Genomic DNA, 20,494 nt, shown 5'->3' on the forward strand with positions numbered 1-20,494 from the left:
TTTAAAGGAAAAATAAGTTACAATTTGATTAAAAAAAATGTTTTAAATTGTAAATACTGCTTGTTCTTAACTCACTGCTTATGTCTAATACTGAAAAAAAAAAAAATGTAATATTCAATACTTCTGTGCATTAATTTTGTTTCAAACTGAATTCAAAGTAAATAAATAAATGTCTTGCTTCCCCTATAATAAACATAAATGTGATGTTTACTATGGAAAAGAAACAAAAAAACAGCATTTATTTTATCTTTAATCTTTCATATTCTTTGTAGAGTTTTCTTGTTAGGTTTAGGTATTTAAAAAGTGAATTAAAAGTCGAAGGTGCAGTATGTTAGCTTGCCCATAATCCATTGCTCTGTCTGACTCTACACTGAAAAACACCATTCATTTTTTTACTTTTTGTCTCGTCAAATCACCAGAACACGCTCATTCATGCCTCACTCCCACGCTCCAAACGCATCACTCCGAAAACACTCTTTGGGAATGCACTCGATGCATAGATTCACGGCGGCTGCAGCATTTTAGAGAAAGCGGAAAACAAAAGCATACATAAACAAAGGCTATTTTATATTTGTACATAGGATGGACATAATTAACATGTTTTGATGGAAAGTGCGAGCCAAAAGTGTCCAAACATTCTGACTGGGCTCCACATGGTTAAAAATGTTGAGCTTTAAAGGTTCTATATTATGTATTTGAACAACTTTTTTTCTTTTGGGCATCTTAGCATTTCGTGTTGAGCAACTTGCAATAATTTGTATGTGAAGAGGAGAAAAATGCTTAATTTTTGAGAATCAAACCATGCCACTGTTGCCAGCAGAGGGCGCCATTGCAACATATTGTGCACTTATTGTTAAAACAGTTTAAATCCACTGAAAAACACAACATGCTAGTAAAATGTTGGTTAGTTGTGCATTGTGAAGCTAATTTGTTGCGTGTGGAGTTTGAAAACACACTTCCTGGATTCTCACTGGATGACATCATGCGGTAGGATCAAATGTTTTGATTCGACAGCCTTAAAAAAAAAGCAGGTTTATTCAAATATGTTCCAAAAAATGAGACAGAACACAACTCCAGGTATGTTTTTGATAAGAAAAACATTATAATGACTGTTGACAAACCATAATGTAGGACCTTTAAGTGCCAAGACAGGAATTACTTCTCCATTTGCATCGCATGTGAGTTGGAAACAGAGGTAAGTGTGCATTTTGAATACTGAATGGATCACTGTACATGTATGAGGTGAGGGCGTCATGTAGAGGTCAGCGTGTGTGAGTTACAGACAGTGCGGAGCGAACACGCCAACGGAAACAATATATCGATGCGAAAATGGTTGACTTACACTTACATGACAAAGAAATGGTTGTTTTCCTGAAGTCGGGCTGGACGTTTTAGTTGTAAATAGTTGGTAGATAATGTGGATTGCTTGTAGTAAGTCTGTGTTCTGAGTTCTAACTATGTAACGCAGCTTTGAGTTACCCTGAAATACATTATATAACATCTATGTGTTATTATTAAGTCATTTGACAATACTGAGGGCTAACTGTTTTCTACGGTTAAGAAGTTGACTTGAAATACAATAACACTTGGAATCCATGTGGTTTTTATGCAGAAAGACCTCAAAATACATGATTAGTTTAAAAGTTGCTGTTTGCATATTCAGCTCAGAGCAGTAAAAAGTCTGGCTTCTCAGACCCCTTTAGATTGAAAGTGTCATTGTCCAGATCACTCCTGGACGAATGACAGATTAAACAGACTTGTTTACATATTGTTTAAATAGAAATATAGTAATAAAATATTGTTTCAAAAAGGAAATCAAGGCTCACACTAGTTTTGTTCATAGTGTCGCAATCGAAAAGTCAAAATTTCACATGAATTTCCTAAAAACAAATATGACATTAAGTTTAAATAAATTGTTCCTTAATCTTATAAAATTGGTGAGTTAATTTTTGTTCATTCTCAGTAAATATATACAACATAAAACTAGCAACTAATTAACAAAAACTGACAACTTATTGACACTAATAATGACTGACCAACCTGAGGACAATATTGGAAATTGAATATGCATAATTTGTATTTCTGTTTTGTTTTGATTGTTCAAGACTCAATGCACAGCACTTTTTGTCACATGATTTTAATGAAAAAAACACTAAAATGTCCTTTGCAGCAATAACCTTTCTTCCACCACTTTCTCCAGCTCCACTATTTACATTACCGTCAACAACCCAACTTCAAAAACCAAACCATTCCTCCAGGAAATGTCTTGATGACCACAGTTGTTCCTTGCTGGTAGTTTTTGTCGGAATAAAGCTAAGTCTAGATTCAGATTGTACGAGCCTTCCAAACGTCCCGTCGGTCAAACGCGTTAAATCCACAGTTTGGATCTGAACTCGGCGTAAATGTCTCCGCAGTTGCACAGTGCTATTCCAGTAAGACATGGTTGTTATTGAAACCCGGGCAAAGACCTGAGGATTTTTTTATTTGTATTTTTTTCCTTTTTAGCGCACTTGCTGTCTTGAGAAAATCTGCCTCCCAATTGCGTGAAAAAAGCTTTGAAAACAGCTACAACGTGTTGTTGAGAAGTTCCTCAAAGCAGACCTGTAGTTTTCAACCTTCACCTTTTCCCTCCCTTATGTTTTAGTTTTTTTTTGCGTTTATCTAATCTGAATGAAGGGTTCAATGTTTTAGTTTTTTTTTGTCTCTTTTTTTGTCTGTTTTTTCAAGATAGTCCACGATTGTCCCATCACGAAACTGTGACATCATCGCTGAAGAAAACCCGCAAGTACGTTTGTAAGAATGAGCAGGAGAAAGTTCCAAACATTGGCTCAAAGTTCAATTCGCGTTTCAAAGTTTTTTTGTCATGATTTCATATATATTTTTCTTATTTATATATTGTACAAAAACGAACTGTCGACGATTTCATTGCAAAGAGAGAAAAATGAGAAAAACAAAAACAAAAACGAAAGGAAAATCCATCCAAAGTTTCTCAATATGTCCGTCCAATGAAGGCCCTAAGAGATGATGGGTCCCAGTCCAAAAAGCCTCGGGGTCAAAGTTCAAAGGGCAGGCAGGATGTGGGGTCAGCGCGGTGGGGGTCACACCGGGGTCATTATGTCATCTGGTGAGGGGCTTCGAGCATCTCCATCAGGAAGGTGTCGATGGGCGTGTCCCCGATGAGCTTGAAGAAGAAGAGGTGCTCCAGACACTTGAGGCCGATGGAGCGCAGGGCCGGTAACCGTAGCAACAACTTGGCGAACCTGAACAAAGACAAATGAACAAAAGACAAAAGGAAAGTGTAGTGAGATGTGAAATAAGGCTGAAGAAACGTGGATAACTGGACAAAAGTTTGAAAAGGGAATATGTTTCACCGCTCATCCAAGTAGCCTCTTGAGTTGCTCTAGCAGGGTTCTGGTGAGTCACTGCCTTATGTCTGAGGGGGAGGAGCTAACTGCACTGAAACTAGTGTCGTAGTACTCCATATGAGTCTTGGTTTGGCTCTAGCGCGTTTACTCTGGGACTCGTCTTGGTCTTGAGAGCTCTTGGACTCTTGGTCTTGTCACTTTTCTCGGCTCTGTTTAGTACGTTAGCGTTTGATCGTGATTGGGGGATGTAACCACGCCCATTTACGATTGGTGAGATTAATCCTAGTGTTGTATGATGTTTGTTATATGTTTCTTATTGCATTTGGTTCATTTCATTGATAATACTTTAATACCTAGCATAATACCTATCGTTTTATTTACACTACATGTCACACCACTCTAGCTTTATTTTGTAGCATGAATGAGAGAACGTGAGAATGTCTAGTCCTGGGCAGTTTCGTCCTCGTCTCGGTCTCGACCCTCAAAAGTCTCGTCCTCGTCTCGGTCTCGGGACCCTGTGGTCTTGTGTAGGTCTTGGTCTTGATTAGTGCAGTCTTGACTACTACACTCACTGAAACTACAGACCGATATTTAAGGCCAGATCCTTGTCAGATAAACCAGTAAAGAAGTTCACAGAAAATAAATCATTACCTAGACACATAAAACTAAATCAAAACCATTATAAATATGTTTTATTAGTGAAAAATCTGTATCACATAAAATACAGTTATAACTTGATTTTACATAATATTTCTTCTTTAAGCTGAGCCAATTTTTCCCTTCAAGTATACTATTATTTAATAGGCTTCATTGTGAGTAAGGACCTGACGCACTGTCCAGTATAATGTCCTTGGATGTGTTTTGGTTTTACATTTTCACACAAGAGCATAAGACCCACCTGCCCGGCTGCTCGGGATACTTCTGTTTGCAGTAGGCCTCTAAAGATGCGTAGACCTTCTCCCTCAGGGCCTCCACTTCGCTGGGATTCGACAGGCCTTTGGAGTCTGCCAACACAAACCCATCGTCACGATCAGCCAAAACATACATTTTCTCACTGAACGGCGGCGGCGGCGGCTTACAAGCTGAGTTTTAACCCTTTTAACAGAACAGCGATGGACGTGTGTCACCGCATTCCGGGTCCGACCAATCAACTCGTCCAATTTAGCCCTCCTCCTCAACTTCAATTACGTACACAAACACGTCACTGGTTAACATCTCGGCCCGAACAAAGCGCCGGACAATTAGAGAAACAATGAATGGACATTAATGTCGGGGAATGGTCCGGAACAGGATGGCGAAGTGTGGGAAAAGGGAGGACTGAGGGGCTTTTGAGATGGTTCCTAATGGACAAGAACGGTCTGGTGAACCTCTAATGAAGTCGGGGCAGAGAGGACAGAGGGTCAGTGTGCGTTTCGGAGGCGACTCGCACTCGGATGAACCTCCCAAAAGGCCAGAAACCAGTCTGTGAAGCCGTGGGGTCAGCGGCACTTGTGTAGTTTGGAATAGGCACTGGTGAACTCCATGGATTTGGACGTTTTGAAGTCGGGTTACGAACTGCAAGTGTGGATTGGCATCACGTTTGGATTTAGATGTCACGTGATTGGGACAGTGACTAAACACATGCACTAATAATACATATTCAGAAGAGTAACTGTGTTCCAGTACAGTTACTCCTTGATCTGTTCGTGTTCAGGATACAGCTACTTTTCTAAAATCTAAGTGTGCATCGCAGTCAAATTACTATTACGAGAAGCACTGCGTGGATACAGTGAGGAAAGTAAATAACGTATTTTCCGGACTATAAGTCGCACCTTTTTTCATAGTTTTGGCCGGGTGCGACTTATACTTATATTTATACTGATATACTTATACTCCGATTTATATGTGATATTTTTTGTTATTTTCACACTGGCAACGTTATTTCATACTCCAGTGCAACTTATATATGTTTTTTTCTTCTCTATTATGCATTTTTTGGCTGGTGCGACTTATAGTCCGGAAAGTACGGTATGCAAAAGCGCCGTACAATATGAGGGATATTATCGTGACGGTTGTGTGGGGGAGGGCATCTGGCACTTGAGTTGGTTTCAGTTTTTTTTTTATCCGTTTTCCTTAATAATTTGAGCTTTGACTAAAATACAACATTTCGACGTCACAGTCCGAGCTCCTCCCATGAACCCAGGGCCCCGCCAAGCCCCTCCCCTTCGTCCCCACGTAAAGAGTTAGGTCATGAGTTAGGTCCGTGTCATGTCGGAGGTAAACATTTGCTGTCCTGGCACTGGGCCTGGTCATTTTATAAAGATGATTAGGCTCGTGTCACGTTAGGAATCTGGCACAAAAGCATCGACACGCAACACGTTAACTCCGAGCGTACGGCAGGGTTCATGGTGTCGTAACGTTCTGCGCAAACAACTCTGAGGATTACATCATCATTTAAGAGACACTCAAGGACACGGCGGAAATGGGACGGACTTTTTCCATTTAATATCATTCTTTTTTCATAAAGTTCAACAGCAGAGTTCAGACTTTGGAGATAAATTTGACTATTTGTCATGTTAAAATACAGTGATTTCAAGTCTTGTCTTGTTTATGTTCATGAAATTAACAGTTAGAAATTGTGGTGACTAATTTAGCTTCTTTATTTAGCATCTGATTGTGTCATTGTTTGATTCTCTAACTTTCTGTTGGTTAAGTCAACAATTTTAGAATGCCCAACGAGACAACTGCTGTTGGGATTTGGGCGTCACAAAAATTGCATTTAATTTAAATTAATAAAAGGCTGTGAGAAAGCAAATTGACCCCACAATTGAGGCTCAAATAACCTATATTACATGAATGTAAAGCAGGAATTTATTTCAGTTGTAGCTGGATTTATTTATTTGTTGTTCTTGTTTATTTATTTCTTTCTTTATTCAGATGTTTATGTTAAGACAAAGTTACAGTTATACACTTTGCTTTTCTGTGTAGAATTTAATTATTGTCTTTCTTTCTGTGAAGGTCATTATAGTTTTATTTTCTTAGGTGGGCTAAGACTTATTTTAAAATACATTTTTGTGAATTTCTAAAACAGCCTATACTAAATTTATTCCTCCTATATTTATTATTTTTCTGTTAAATTTTTGGTGGAGGCTCAAAGGTGGAGCTCCCTATATTTAGACAGGTGGGGGAGCTCTAGGACTGGAACAGGTGTGGAGGCTTTACCTGGACTTCACGGCTACTTTGGCTGATAATCGTGGATATATTTACGTGGAATTAATTCAGCTGTTGATTTTTGAAACCCGTGGATCTAAATAAATCATCATCAATCAAAAACAATGTAAGTCTAGACATCGATTTCATTCAATACATCAATCACAAGCTCAAGTCCAGGCTGTCATTGGAACAAGTCATATGGGAATGTTGATATTGTCATCACACATTCTGTCTTTATGTATTTCTTCAGTTGTTTATGTGAAGGAGAAGTTACAGGTTATATTTTGATATTTTGCATGTGGAGTCTAAAAGGCCTTGGTGGAGGTTTTCGAAACATACAGACATCAATTGTAGACAATCGAAGACGGGAAGTAAAATAAAACAAACTGTGGGAGGAACAAAACCTCTTTTTCGAACTAGCCGTGAGTTCACCTTTACATTTTCCACCCACATCTATATGATCTGCACGTCACAATATTGCTCCTGCTTCACATAAATCAGTTCAAAGTCAAGTTCAAAGCCGAGCGCGGTTCTCGGGATTCTTTGACACCTCTAATTTCCATGCTTTTCGGCGCGGCGTGTGAAGGCGGCGCGAGTCATCACAGTTGTACCTGGGTTGAAGAGCACGATGGCTCGCAGGCAGCCCAGTTCTGTCTTGTCCATCTGCATGTCCCGCATCTTGGACACCAGCTCGGTGAGCACTCTGCAAGCAAAGACCACGGTCAGTTAGCTCAAAGTGTGAAACGTTTGCGTAAATTCTTTCCGGCGCTGGAGCTAGTTTTTGGCCGTATTGCAGCTTGCCAGGTTGGATTATTCATTGTAATTTAAGATTTTGCTAAAAAAATTTAATTCATTCTAACACTAATAATAATACATGTTTAAAAGGTCAGAAAAATATGGATTACAGTTTCCATGTACAGAACACTGCTCTGATTCCTAATTTTCAATAAATGTATTTTCACAAACAGCTGCTCGTTTGGTATATAATTTATTCACAACAGGTTTTATCCCACAAAATCCAAATCATGATAAAAAATACATACAAAGCACATTTTTGGCATCTGGATTATTTTTGAATATCGCGCTCTAACATGCAGAATACCACGTTACTGTTCTGAACTAACTACTTCCCCCTCCATGGTACAGATGATTTTTTCAGTCTTGATGCCAGACACAAACTAAATGCATTGTCAAACTGCTCCAAATCAGTCATAATTGATTTATTATACGCTATTTAAAACTCACTTTTATTCTCCAGCTTTAAATACGGTGTACATTGTGTGGTGGTCTTCTGTGCTTTTTATTTTAATTCAATTTAGTATACTTATTTAACGGTTTTAGGGTTTTGCTTTGATTTTATTGCATTTATTGCTAGAAAGATTGAAGCATGAGAGATGTTACACGGGGCCAACAATGTCCTGGCTTCATTAACTCAGAAATCTGGGGTTAATAATGGACTCAGACGTGAACTTGAAAAAACACTGCCAAAATCAAAAGTATAGTGTCTACAGCTGCAGTACATCCAGAACGCTGCTGCTCGGGTCCTGACCAGAACCAGGAAGTACCATCAGATTAGTCCTGTTCTCAGGTCTCTGCACTGGCTCCTGTGGCTCAGAGAATAGACTTTAAAGCAGCTCTGCTTGTGTACAAGTCTCTCCATGGCCTAGCACCAAAGTACATCTCAGACATGTTAGTGCCATCTCGGACTCTGAGGACCTCAGGGACCGGCCTCCTGCTGGTGCCAGAGTCAGGACTAAACATGGACCGGCCTCCTGCTGGTGCCAGAGTCAGGACTAAACATGGACCGGCCTCCTGCTGGTGCCAGAGTCAGGACTAAACATGGACCGGCCTCCTGCTGGTGCCAGAGTCAGGACTAAACATGGACCGGCCTCCTGCTGGTGCCAGAGACAGGACTAAACATGGACCGGCCTCCTGCTGGTGCCAGAGACAGGACTAAACATGGACCGGCCTCCTGCTGGTGCCAGAGTCAGGACTAAACATGGGGAATCTGTGTTTCAGTTTTATGCAGCTAAAATCTGGAACAGTCTTCCTGAAGATGTGAGACAGGCTTCAACTCTGACAATGTTCAAATCTGCAATGCATTTGACTGAAAGGATTTTCTTTGCACTCTTTTATGTCTTAAACTGTTTTGTGATTTCTGTCATGTCTTTGTGTTTTAATGCATTTGTTTCCTGTTGTCTGAAGCACTTTGAATTGCCTTGTGTATGAATTGTGCTCTACAAATAAACTTGCCTTGCATATAATAATGTGCTGACGTTTGATGCTTGTTGACAACAGAGGCACAGAATGGCCGCCGCATTTCTTTCTGTTTTCTTCTTTTTTCAGCAGAAGTGACTAACCCTGAATGTATATTGAATGAATTATAGGAATCAACTACAACCATATACTTTTGACTCGTTTTTTCTCAAACTCGGAAACCCTAGACCACTTTCACATGAAACCACAAGCGTGCTTTTACTTACAAAGGTTTTAATTACCCAAACCCAGACTGACACATTTAATACGCTTCAACCACCCCTCTGCATCCCTTCTATTTAAAATCTACACGATCATATTCTAGGCACATGCAGTTATGTAAAAACAACAACAACAAAAACAACAACAATCATTTTACCAGCCTTTAAACTCATTATTTTTTAGTGGCAGGGCTTGTAAAAAAAGAAAAACCGCAGAGTAAACATCGACTGAAACCCAACCCACGCTGTGCTACTGTCTCAGGGTGACGTCACACTGCATGGGTGTCACACAAGCTCCTCACCCCCGGCTCACCCCCGGCTCACCCCCGGCTCACCCCCGGCTCACCCCCGGCTCACCCCCGGCTCACCCCCGGATCATCACCTCATAGTAAAGTCAATTGCGGCTCATGGCTCATTCTAATTCAATTGAGAAACAGGCTAAAGCAGCAGTATAACAAAAGCAACGACTGGTCTTTAAAGTGCATTTATGGCAGGTTAGTCTACACATTTCACTACAACCTAGTGAACACAATTATGTTTAAAATTTTACCAAATATTTGGCCAATTTTTCCTTAGTTTGACTGTTTCGGTGACGTTTATAATGTCACTTCCTGGTTGGACGTGAGCAGCGGATGTGACATAGGTAGATGTAAATTCCACAACTGTTACCTAGTAACAGATTTTTTTCTTGACAAACTGCAACTGAGGTAAAGCAATGATAAATATTTAGCACATGGACTATCCCATCAAACAAAGTAATAACAATAATAAGTAACACGAGAACCTGCCATGTGCATTTTAAGCATTTGATTGTATGAATGGTAATTGGATTAAGTGTTAATGTCAAGGGTTGATAACACACTTTGGAGAAATAATTTTCATGTCAATACGTCAATGCAATTTGATCATGATTATTTGTTAGAGCAGTGTTTGGATTAGTTCTTTAGCAATAGCAATTACTTTACTGATTACTACTGCAATTACACTTAACACTTCACACTTTTTTAAGTAGCTAACTAAAATATAAACTAGGCCTATGCATCTCACACTTATAAAACATGAATTATTTCATTGTACAAACATTTGAAGATTGCTGGTTTTTTTTGCCCTTCCTTTTTGTCGGTCCGTCTTCATGATCTGCTATTATTGTGTTAATGCTGCTCTAAACCCGATTCTTTGTCTGACCTGTCAAAGATGGCTCCCACGCCGGCACTGTGGGCGCTGTTCCGGTGCACGTGCAGACCGGTCGCCAGGAGAATCCCGTCCTTCACCGATATCGAACGGTGCGAGAACGAAGCTATCAGCAGCTCGTTCCAACCTGTTACGGGGGAAAAAAACACACACATAAATAGGTAAACGCTTTACACGAATCGCACCAAAGTTCACATTTACGGCTTTCCAACTTAATCAAGATGACAACAAGGAGGGAATCCCAATGAATCGGCAATGTTGCGGCAAAAGCTAGCACGCCGCGAGTATAAGACTTGCTATCTAAGGAGACAAGCGTGCAAAAAAGGATGAACCGCGCCTGCCATCACAATGGAGATGCTAACCTTGACGCGCCAAAGTGAGGTTGTGACACTGCGGGGCATAAAGACTATTTTGTTTTACTTTACTTTTGAGTGACGGGGTTCCTTTAACAGTTCTGCCTAGCAACACCACTCCCTCATCTCCCCCGAGTCGCGCGAGAAAGCTTTTATGTGTGATACAGCAGAACTAAAGCAGTTATTTATAGAAAACCCTTCTTCAGATTCACGCCTTCTTCTCTCCGTGATGCTATGTGCTAAGGTTAAGGAATGATGCTACGAGCTAAAGGGGTGGGGTGTGTAATAGCGGTTCGGCTTCCTGCGGGAGAACTCGGGAGTAATTCGGAGCGACAGGCAAATCGTCGAGAGAACCTAAAAGACCAACAGCCGGTCGTGATGTTAGCGAAGCGACGTGTGATTCAGTCGAGGTTTTTAAATGAGTGTATCTGAGCGGCGCTAGCGGTTAGCTTCTAGCCGCTGGTTTCTGCTAGAGGCGAAATGGTGATGTGCTAAAATGTGACCTTGCGGTATTGGATTTTTGAGTTGTAGTAGTAGACTAGTACTTTTGTAGTGCAAGCAATGGGTGACGTCAAAACGCATTGCTAATGAATAAAACAGCCATTTTGTTGAAGTTCTGTGTAATTTATACAAGACCGCAGATGAGCAAGGCTGCATGATGTTTTTAAATGAACTCGGTAATACATTCAGGTCTTTCATAATAAGGTAGCCTACTTACTTTTTGTTATCTGGCAACACACAATAGGCTGATAATTATGTTTTGATGATTATATGTAGCCTATTGTTGATTATTTTTCATTTCTACAATAGTCACTAAATGTTTCATCATGTAGCCTGTATTTTGCTGAGGGGAAAAGAAAGAAAAAAGGTAACTGAATGATATTAGGGACAACAATGCACTTTCACGTTTGAATGCATCTGTTTTTATTGTGGAACCATCTATCTCAATCCTTTTCACATTAGCAGGCTTATGTTTTATAATAGCTCATATCCTAATATAACTTGGACATCAGTTGTTTGGGAGATTATTTTTCCTTTTTAAACACAGTTGTTCAAGCAATTCAACTTTAAATCTGGGTTCTTTTTAAACATAGACTTGGGTAGGTCACTTAGGGCCAAGGTTCCTAAACAAACCAGGACCCCCAAAATAAGCGTGCAGATGACCAGGGACCCCCACTGCATGCAGATGACCCGGGACCCCCACTTAATGCAGATGACCCGGGACCCCCACTTCATGCAGATGACCCGGGACCCCCACTTAATGCAGATGACCCGGGACCCCCACTTCATGCAGATGACCCGGGACCCCCACTGCATGCAGATGACCCGGGACCCCCACTGCATGTAGATGACCCGGGACCCCCACTGCATGCAGTTGACCCGGGACCCCCACTGCATGCAGATGACCCGGGACCCCCACTGCATGCAGTTGACCCGGGACCCCCACTGCATGCAGATGACCCGGGACCCCCACTGCATGCAGTTGACCCGGGACCCCCAATGCATGCAGATGACCCGGGACCCCCACTGCATGCAGATGACCCGGGACCCCCAATGCATGCAGATGACCCGGGACCCCCACTGCATGCAGTTGACCCGGGACCCCCACTGCATGCAGATGACCCGGGACCCCCACTGCATGCAGTTGACCCGGGACCCCCACTGCATGCAGATGACCCGGGACCCCCACTGCATGCAGTTGACCCGGGACCCCCACTGCATGCAGTTGACCCGGGACCCCCACTGCATGCAGTTGACCCCACCGCCTCAATTGCAAAACATTTAAAATAATTGTGTCTGTATTCATTTGAGTAATTTTTTATGTTATTGGGCTTAGGGTATTTGTTTCTCACCAAAATTAGATTCAAACTTCTCAACTCAAGAAAAAAAAAAGGGGTATTTAATTTTGTGGCGCAACAAATTAGAAAAAATCACAAAAAAAAGGTATGGCACAAATTGCACCGGCAATTAGGAACTGGACCGAAATTATATAATTGACATACAAAAAATGGGAAGAAAAATCTAATTTGACCGATTTTGGACTAAATTTGGACTCTTATTTTGGACTTTGTGTGCCTTCATTTTCATTTCTTTGCTCTCCTTTTATTTGCTTGTAGTTTTACTTATTTGTTCTCTCTGGTCGTGCCTTGTTTATGTTATGTTATGTTTTAAATTTTGACAAATGGAAAATGAATAAATAAATATATATATATATATATATATATATATATATATATTTTTTTTTGCTAGGAATTCATTATTTGAATAATTAAATAACTATTTATACAGAGGCCATGATCTTGGTTTTCCTATCTGCTGTATTATGCAACATTAGTCTGTTGCACTACATCACTTTATATGATGGTTATATTTTTAAAGATTTCCCTTCAGAAAGTTTAACAGTATTTTAGAATGCACAAACAGAAGATTTGTTTACAGTGATGACCTATCGCTGGGACCGTATCTGTCAGTACCTGCTCGTAGGAGGATGACCTGATCGTCGAGAGGCAGCTCAGAGAAGTGAGGGATCCTCTTGGCCCACTCCACCAGAGTAAAGAGCTGTTTGTCTGCAGCTTGGCAGATGTTTGTCACAGGGTCATTGGGCTGGAAAAACAGAGGCAGGGCGAGTCAGTTACAAGTATAAAAGTAGATGCAAGACAAGGCATCAATACATTTTTGTCTTGATACAAGCACAAATTATGTACAAGATTTGTTTTACCATTGTGATTAGAATTGAGATTTATATTTCAGGATTGAGAGATGGCCATCTTCAGGCAGACGTTTAAGACTGTTTAAGACAAGGACCAGTAGACTGAAAAACAGCTTTCATCCAGAAGGTGTCAAAGTTATCGCTTCACCCCATTAATATCTGTTATTTGTTGCTTCTTATGTTGCCAAACTGTATTGCTTTAATACAGTATAATAAAGATTTAAACCTTCTCGAATATTGTGTTCAAATTGCATTTTTAATGAACAAAAGGCTTCTCAAAAAGTAATATCCAATGAAATTAAAATAGTTTCATAGCTCAAATGCACTATGAGTTCAAGTGCAAATTTAATAATTTATTCCACTCGCTTTGACTAGTCAAACGCTACTCAAATCGCACAAAAAATAAATAAAAAAAAATCTGTAGGTTTATTCCTTTCAATGAACAACTTCTCGTCTTAGAATTATATGCGTATACGTCATGTTTTTGTCTAAATTGAATTATTCATATTTTCTTGATCTTGAATTTTGTTTTTTTTACACTTTATTAAGATTTTATAGGGTTTGGGGCCTTTCTTGGTTAGTATGGTTCCCTAGCGCACTATAAGTGGTCAGAACTTTAAACCTCAATATCTCAGAACTACCCAGACCACAGATAGAAGCCTACAACTCTAGCGGAATGAAACGTAAAAATAAAAATACTATACAATATAATGAATACACAATAATGCAATTTACAATTTGCATAGGGGTCGTTCAACCTACAATTTAAATTAAATTGCGATGACACTTGAATCACAAAAAATTAAACTCCATTGAACATTTACCCCAAAAACGCATCCACAAGCCATAGAGCTATAGAGATCATATCACCCGTCCACTCCAGTCTTTCGTCTTGGCTTCTTGCCCAGTGTCGCCAACCCGAACCCACCCGTCGCAGCTTTGAACCGCGCCGAACAGAGCGGCGTTCTCGTGAGTAATATCCTCAGCGGTGAAGACAAAACAAACAGTGATTCTGCCCCAGCGTGCGGAGGAAATACCCGCAGTGAGGCGCACGTTAAAAATGGCTTTCACTTCTCCGCGAGAGCCATCGGGGACCTTTTAGTAATGGTACAAATCACCCTTTTGGACACAAGTGGAGGTGGAGCGGCCCCTTCCAGGCACTTACAACTGAACAGACTCTCAGTAGCGGAGTATCGAGCGATGGGTTTATTTTGTACTAAATCTGGTCATGGTGGATGTGTGAGGGTGGGTTAGGATGTATTGGACTATAAAGGAAGGACACTAGATGAAGGTAGTTTGAAGGAGTTTAAACTAAAAAGTAATGGGCTGAGTAAAGGGAAAACTAATAATAAAACTATGTGGTACTCAAAAAAAACAACTCTTTTGAGTACCACAATATCCATAAAGAAAACTACATGGAAGGCTAACTTAAGTTGTTTGTTTTGTTTTTTGCGTTTCTAGTATTTTGTATATATTTTGTCCTTACTTTTTATGCATGCCTTATTTGATCAGAGTTTATATTATGTGCATTACTATTAAGATTCAGCGTTTTCTGTTGCACACATCCCCAAAGGAAATTATTTATTTAGATATATTGTTTATTTATGCTGCATTAACGATGGAGCTTGTGCTTGTTTTGTATTGTCTTATTTTAGTCCTTGATTAGATCAGCTCACATTTAGTCCTCTGTTGATCTAGTCCTGATGGTGTAGGCCTGAAGTTTAGTTTATTACCAAATATACAGTAAATACAATTCAGCATAGTTAAGAAAACTGTGTAAACGGGACACCCCTGAAGCTTCTGATAGGGGCCCATAGCATTTGTTAATATATTAAAATGTTACTGTTACCTACATAACTCCAACCTATATTCAAAGCAAAATGTATTAAATATTTTACAGCATTGGTTGTGAAACTTACATTTTCAAGTAGAAACATCTCCCACTTCCTCACTTCAACTCAAAATAAACATGTCCTTCAGAACTGAAACCTATAGGATGTCAATAAAGCCGTGACAAACTACTACTAACACTTTACTACTTACTTTACTATCAACACTAAAACTTTTCTTCGAGTCTTCTTTCTAATTTCTCTTATAATGTTGCATAAACATTGCATTTTAGAGACTTCAGGGTAAGGTACAAGACAAAGGCAAGTCTATTAGCATACAACAGTCAATATCTCCTAGAGACACACACACACCTCCTTTGTTTGCCATCCCTTTGAGCCGAAACATTGTTTACCCACGCCACCAAACCCCAAACCCCCGAAAACGTGCTCTCTCGTTTGGGTCTCCTGCTGCGACACTGCCTCCCTTGGGTCATCTTGTCTCCGGTTCACCAAAAATCCCCCCCCAAAATCCTCAACAAAGCCGTCAATCTCTAACAATTTATTCAGCAACATCCCCGGAGCAAGTAAAACCCCAATGTAAACAAAGACGATACACTTTTTTCCCCTTCTTTTTTGCATAATTCATACAAAACTCCAACCGTCCCAATGTGAACTCCTCAGGCAGCAACTTCTCCCCCAACTTCTTCAGCTAAATCCCCGCGATCAATGCTAAAAAGCTAGAGGGATCACCACATCAACAGCGTGATCTCTGGAGTAGATTAGCGTCAGATAAAGGGGGAAAAGACATGCTGGCTTTTTATGTAGCGCGCAGGTCGAAGCGCGATCCCGCCTGCCGCTCCCCGCGGACAGTTTGAAGCGCGCAGTGACTACCTCAGATTTGCGGCGGAATCTTCAAAACGTTAGCTCAAAGAGATCATTGAGGAAGACTTTGCGTTGGAAAAGGAAAACAAAAAAAGTATAAATATTGAAGAGTTGGGTTATTTTGGGAGATGAGGACACAGCGATAATTGTACTTCTAGGAATGGTTTGCAGTAAATGTGCTGTAGATGATCAAATGTATCGAATACTAGCATAAGGAAGACAAACTTGAAACTTGAACAATTATTGGATTACATGTAAATACTTTTGATCACTTGGAAGTGCACAATGTAACTTATCCGGAGGAGGGTTTGCCGCCTGCTTTTCTCAATGAAGATGTTATTTCTGCACATTTGTGAGCATATCAAAAGTCCCCGTATTTTCCGGACTATAAGTCGCACCGGGTTATAGTCTCACCAGCCAAAAAATGCATAATAGATAAGAAAAGAAAAATATGGAAGTTGCTCTGGAGTATAAGTATAAGCCGCACCCCGGCCAAAACTATGAACAAAGGTGCAACTCACAGTCCGGAAAATACAGTATGTATGAAGTCCCTGGGTTTCAGAATGATGTCGTTATATCATACTGTAGCAATGAACAATGCCATGAATACTGTGGAACATTATAAGAAAATCAACACCATCTTTATGGAGACAAGAACATTTTGGAACCTCCACCAGAGAACATGCAAACCAAGGACCCAGAGTGCAATCCTGATTCTACTGCGTCGTCCTGGATTGAACATTTGCCCCGCACTGATCTGAAAGTTGGTGGTTAGATTCCCACTGTGGGGCAAAAATGTCTTTGGAAATCATTATTACAGTCACAAGTTTTGGCAGCTCCCCCATGAAGGTCGGAGGAACTGAAACGTTGTGTTAATAAATGAAGAGTGAGACAGTGTGACAGAGTTCTTCTTCTCTCCTACGCAACGTCGTCCAATCAGGTGTAATGTGGGTCTTACATTTTTTTGTATTTTTTGAGAGGGGACGATCAGGTTTTGGATCTGGACCACTATTCATTGCAGATTAAGATAAGTTTCCAATGAATGCTTTTACATGTGTCTTTTTGTCAGTTATATTTGCCTGAATAAAAATAAAATGCAGCATTTATTACACGTAGAACGGCATTTCAGTAATGCTGTCTAAATGTGTAAAAAAAACAATAAAATGTGAAAACCTTTAATCTGATCTCTTCATTTTACCGATCTGACTGCCCCTCGAGTTGTTGTTATGCCCGTATCCCACGCTCTGTTCCAGCGAATCCTTGGAAAACGCTGCTTAGAGACAGAGACTATACTGTATGTTGGAGGAGCTGTTGGAGAGGAGAGGGGAGTAACCGTCTGCTCATGTGTGTGGGGGGGAAACCAGGTCAGTGTACACAAGGATGAGATCTTCATTCAACTTTGATGAACGAGCCATGTTTAACCACAATCAAGGGACTATAACGCTCTTTCACAGTCCCAGATTCAAACGTTTCTTTTGTTTTTAGCTTAGTAACAAATGTAAGTAAATTGCAAATTTTAGCACATTTTTTACAACTTCAACGGGCAGTGACGTGAGAGAAGTCTGAATTATGAACTGCTGAACAAATACAAGAATGTTATGCATTTCAGAACCCATAAAGATCAGAACATGCAGCGGATTACAGAGAGCTAGTGAAGGGAATCTCGATGGGAATTCAATATGATACGATTAGTTTAAGCGTTTCTTACGACCAACGATGCAATTCGATCTGAACTAACCCCAAATCGAGAGATTTTTTTTGGGGCTCCAGATACAATTTTTTATAATTTGTTATCTCCAGAACAATCACTTCTTTACGGCACGGTACACTTCACTGTCCCTCAGAATGTGCAAACTCCACACAGTAAGGCCACACTTTAAAAAATCTATTTGGACGTTTTGATTTAATCTGTGAGAACAAATTGTTACGTGACGTGCTTTATACTCAGCTGAAATGTAAGACTTTTTAGATTTGAATTGTGTAAATAGGTGGCTTTCTTCCATTTTATACGATTATTTGACATGACACAAAGAGGTGTTTACGATCCAAAGAATGTTGCGCAATTGTTAGAAACTTAGAAATTTTAGTCTCGGTCACCATGTCAACATTTTTGCAATTTCAAAACTTCAAAAATGTTTCGATTAGGACAGTGGCAAGGACAACAGGAGAACAGACGATATGCAATCAAAAATGAAGTTAAACTACTTTGTAAATACTGTAGATGTCAAGGTAACCATTTAGAATAAATAAGCTACAAAAAGGCATAAAATAGAGAAAAATACAACTACCGGTCCTATAACTCGTTTTCCCTTTAAACAATTAGAAAAAAATCAAATAGGAGCCAACCAATATCCGTGATTACTGTATTTCCAGTCCAAAAACATATTTAAAACTTGTAAATGACATACTTATGCTTATTCCAGAGCAGCAACCACTTGTAGCCAGTATAATATCACCGCCAAAAATGAGCACATTATCTTTTCAACCGTTTTTGAAGCACCCGTCCCGTTTCTCCCAGGACACAGAACAACCATGGAGCGAAACATCTCTCACTTCCACACCGCTTTTGCCTCGCCATCCCCAAAACAAATCCTTGCATTTTTATCAGCATGTCTTCCCCCTGCATCCTCGCCGCTGCCAAGGCCGGGAACATCAGGCGCTACACGGAGGGACGCCGGGGCTTGCACACTGTTCCATCAAATTTTCATCACAGGTGAAAAAGCAGAGCCCCAAAGACTTTCGATCGTTAAATTTTTCATTACGCAGAAGCCAGACTGTACTAGCGTGACAACAGTGGAGAGCGGCGGTATATGGAAATGCACTGTCCCACTTTTTCTTTTCTTTTTTTTATAAAGCTGGGGGAGCCGGGCCGGCTTTGTACGGCGCTGCACGGGGAGATGAGTCATGGAGCTGATTGTCGCCGGACGGCAGTCGTGGAAATGTGCATTTTACAAACGGCAGCAAAAGAGGAGGTTAAAGGATATGAAAATTTAGAAATAGTTAGTGATGGAGAAGCACTTTGCAACTGTTTGAGTTGTTAGGAACCAAAATGAAGACATTTTTTGCTGAATTCATGGTTTAAATTGTGTTAGAGGCGATCGTGATAACAATGGACATGAAAAGACCTTGAGATTAACTACAAAAGTGCAGATATGTCTTTTTATACCCTTGTTTGGGAGATTGCACATTTCTGTCTCTTTTTGCTGTCATTTTTAACTGTTTTAATTATAGACAACACAATTGCTATTCGAATCATGCATATCTACAAAACAACAATTGCAATACTTTACATTTTTTCTATATAAATCTCCCGCTTCTAGTAGTAATTATTGGTAATTTGTAAATAAACTGTTAAGGAAAGGTATGTAATGGGGTAGAAAAACATAAGATTGTGGCTCATTTGTCGGGGCTGCAGTGGCTCATGAGTTTGATTCTGGAGGTCATTGTGCCAAATGTTTTCCATCAATCTATTTCCTGTTTGAGAGCTGAATACAACTAACAATTTTATTTTTTTTGACTGTACAAGCCTACATTTAGACCCTAAAGTCACATTTCTATTCAGTGGCATTGCACTTTCCCCATTTTCTTTAACTATGACTGCGTTCACATGTCGAAATTGGAACCAAACAAGAACAAAACCCAAAACTAAACCTGGACAAGAGCAGAACTAAACAAGGACAAGAAGAAGACTAAACCACCATCAAGGCTATAATGGGCTCAATTTAAGACCAAATAAGTGTGAACGCACATAAAGATTGGCCAAAGCTTGCAAATATCAGTGCTGGTATGAATATAAGTTTAGTTTAGATACGTTATTTATCCCAAAAGAAATGCAAGGCTCAGTAGCAGCAATGACATTTTAAAGTTCATCTTATGGCGACAACAGGGGGCGGAGTTCGGCTTATTGCTACCTCCACCTGCTTCATCTGTCGCTTAGCTCCCACATGGCTCCCACTCTACAGTCACGGTGCGGGCGCTGCTCCTCTTCAGGGAAAAAGAGGCACAACACCGACATGTGCCATTGTTCTGAGGGCGAGCGGCGGCTCCCTCGTGGAAACCCGTTCAAATTCATGCATTTTACGAAGAAAATCCATATTCATTAGGTAAAAATGTAAAAAAAAGAGCTATCCAAACACTGCAGCAACTGCTATATTTTTTGTATATGCACAATTCACATTTAAAGTAGTGTATTTTAGGTTTTCAATATTGGGCTGGATTTTGTTTCTGTCTTTTTCCTCCTGAAAGATTTTTATTAATTTTGTTTTTTGATCTACTATAAGTGAAATGTTCTAAAATAAATCAAAACTACTATCGCTGATGGCTTCTAAATTATATATGAACTCATCACAAATCCAATGTGTATATCTTATTTTGATGTGTTATTTACATTTACAGTTGTGGTAGGATTTTTTTTCTTCTTCTTCTCTTCTTTTAAAAGTTATTTAAAAATGAGTTAGATAAGTATGAGAGGCCCCATTTATAAGCTCAGATCTGC

General features: G+C 40.0%; 1 protein-coding gene across 3 annotated transcripts in view; it reads right to left on the reverse strand.

Annotated features, from left to right (window-relative positions):
• Positions 1-1,974: 1,974 nt before the first annotated feature.
• Positions 1,975-20,494, reverse strand: part of rxraa (retinoid X receptor, alpha a) — a 195,845-nt gene continuing 177,325 nt past the window's right edge. The window contains exons 7-11 of one of the 3 annotated variants that reach the window (XM_072453601.1): positions 13,053-13,182; positions 10,220-10,352; positions 7,169-7,260; positions 4,264-4,369; positions 1,975-3,260 (exon numbers count right to left, since the gene is read on the reverse strand). In XM_072453601.1, coding sequence (XP_072309702.1) covers positions 3,113-3,260; positions 4,264-4,369; positions 7,169-7,260; positions 10,220-10,352; positions 13,053-13,182 — 609 coding nt within the window. In that variant the 3' untranslated portion in view covers positions 1,975-3,112. The remainder of the gene's footprint in view (positions 3,261-4,263; positions 4,370-7,168; positions 7,261-10,219; positions 10,353-13,052; positions 13,183-20,494) is intronic. The other 2 variants (XM_072453598.1, XM_072453599.1) reach the window with 2 other exon arrangements.

Source organism: Eucyclogobius newberryi, unplaced genomic scaffold (genome assembly GCF_026437365.1).
Source record: "Eucyclogobius newberryi isolate DKJ021-1_F unplaced genomic scaffold, fEucNew1.0.hap1 SCAF_2, whole genome shotgun sequence".
Classification (NCBI taxonomy): domain Eukaryota; kingdom Metazoa; phylum Chordata; class Actinopteri; order Gobiiformes; family Gobiidae; genus Eucyclogobius; species Eucyclogobius newberryi.